The sequence below is a fragment of the Nanorana parkeri genome, unplaced genomic scaffold (assembly GCF_000935625.1).
Source record: "Nanorana parkeri isolate BGI_ZX_2015 unplaced genomic scaffold, ASM93562v1 scaffold748, whole genome shotgun sequence".
In the NCBI taxonomy this organism is placed as follows: domain Eukaryota; kingdom Metazoa; phylum Chordata; class Amphibia; order Anura; family Dicroglossidae; genus Nanorana; species Nanorana parkeri.
Window position 1 is genome coordinate 342308 of NW_017307016.1, and position 957 is coordinate 343264.

General features: G+C 52.2%; 1 protein-coding gene across 1 annotated transcript in view; it reads left to right on the forward strand.

Moving 5' to 3' along the window:
* TWF2 (twinfilin actin binding protein 2) overlaps positions 1 to 957 on the forward strand; it is a 19806-nt gene that overhangs the window by 12758 nt on the left and 6091 nt on the right. Inside the window, exon 4 of the mRNA XM_018564376.1 lies at positions 330 to 425. Coding sequence (XP_018419878.1) covers positions 330 to 425 — 96 coding nt within the window. The remainder of the gene's footprint in view (positions 1 to 329; positions 426 to 957) is intronic.

Below are 957 nucleotides of genomic sequence, written 5' to 3' on the forward strand. Positions count from 1 at the left end.
GTAGGGTTGGTTGGGCGGGGGAGGGGTGGGTGGGGGGGGGGGTGTCTAAGGGACCGAAGATGGGGGGCACTAAAAATCTTAAAGGTTTTCAACTTTTTGTTCTTCATCTTTGAGTGGGGTCACTGGAGAGGAAGTCAGCTGTGTATATGATAATATATCTTCCCTTGCCTTGAGTTGAGTATGTAGTGGGGTTACCAGACAGGAAGTGAGCTGTGTACCCTAAAATGTATCCCCCCCCGACCGCCCAGGACCAAAACTTAGCTCTGGATACTCCATAATTGTACATAAATCTTTCAATTAATGTCTCGTACTTTTTGTGCCACCGTCAGGTGCGGCTGAAGATGTTGTACGCGGCGACCAGAGCGACCGTGAAGAAAGAGTTCGGAGGGGGACACATCAAAGACGAAATGTTCGGGACGCTAAAGGTCAGTGAGCGCGGGCCCGTGCGCTCTTCTCATGTCGCCACCGGTGCAGTGGCGGTGTACAGTCCTGGCCAAGATAACATAGGGGCCCAATGATCTGATTGTACAATCTTGTTTTATGTCAATGACGCCTCTAAAAGATGCGTTCAGTTTGTATCCAATCAGGCGGGCCCTTGTGCTACAGGTGATGGTGAAGCTAAAGGAGATTGTATAGAGAGCAGCAGTGAGCGGTCTGTATTACAGGAGGGGGGCTGAGACAAGACTAGTCACCCTGCACAAGGAGAGAGAGTAGCAGTGACCGGTCTTTATTACAGGAGGGGGGGGCGGAGACAAGACCAGTCACCCTGCACAAGGAGAGAGAGCGTCAGTGACCGGTCTATATTACAGGAGGGGGCAGAGACAAGACCAGTCACCCTGCACAAGGAGAGAGAGCAGCAGTGACCGGTCTTTATTACAGGAGGGGGCGGAGAAAAGACCAGTCACCCTGCACAAGGAGAGAGAGCAGCAGTGACCGGTCTTTATTACAGGAGGGGGC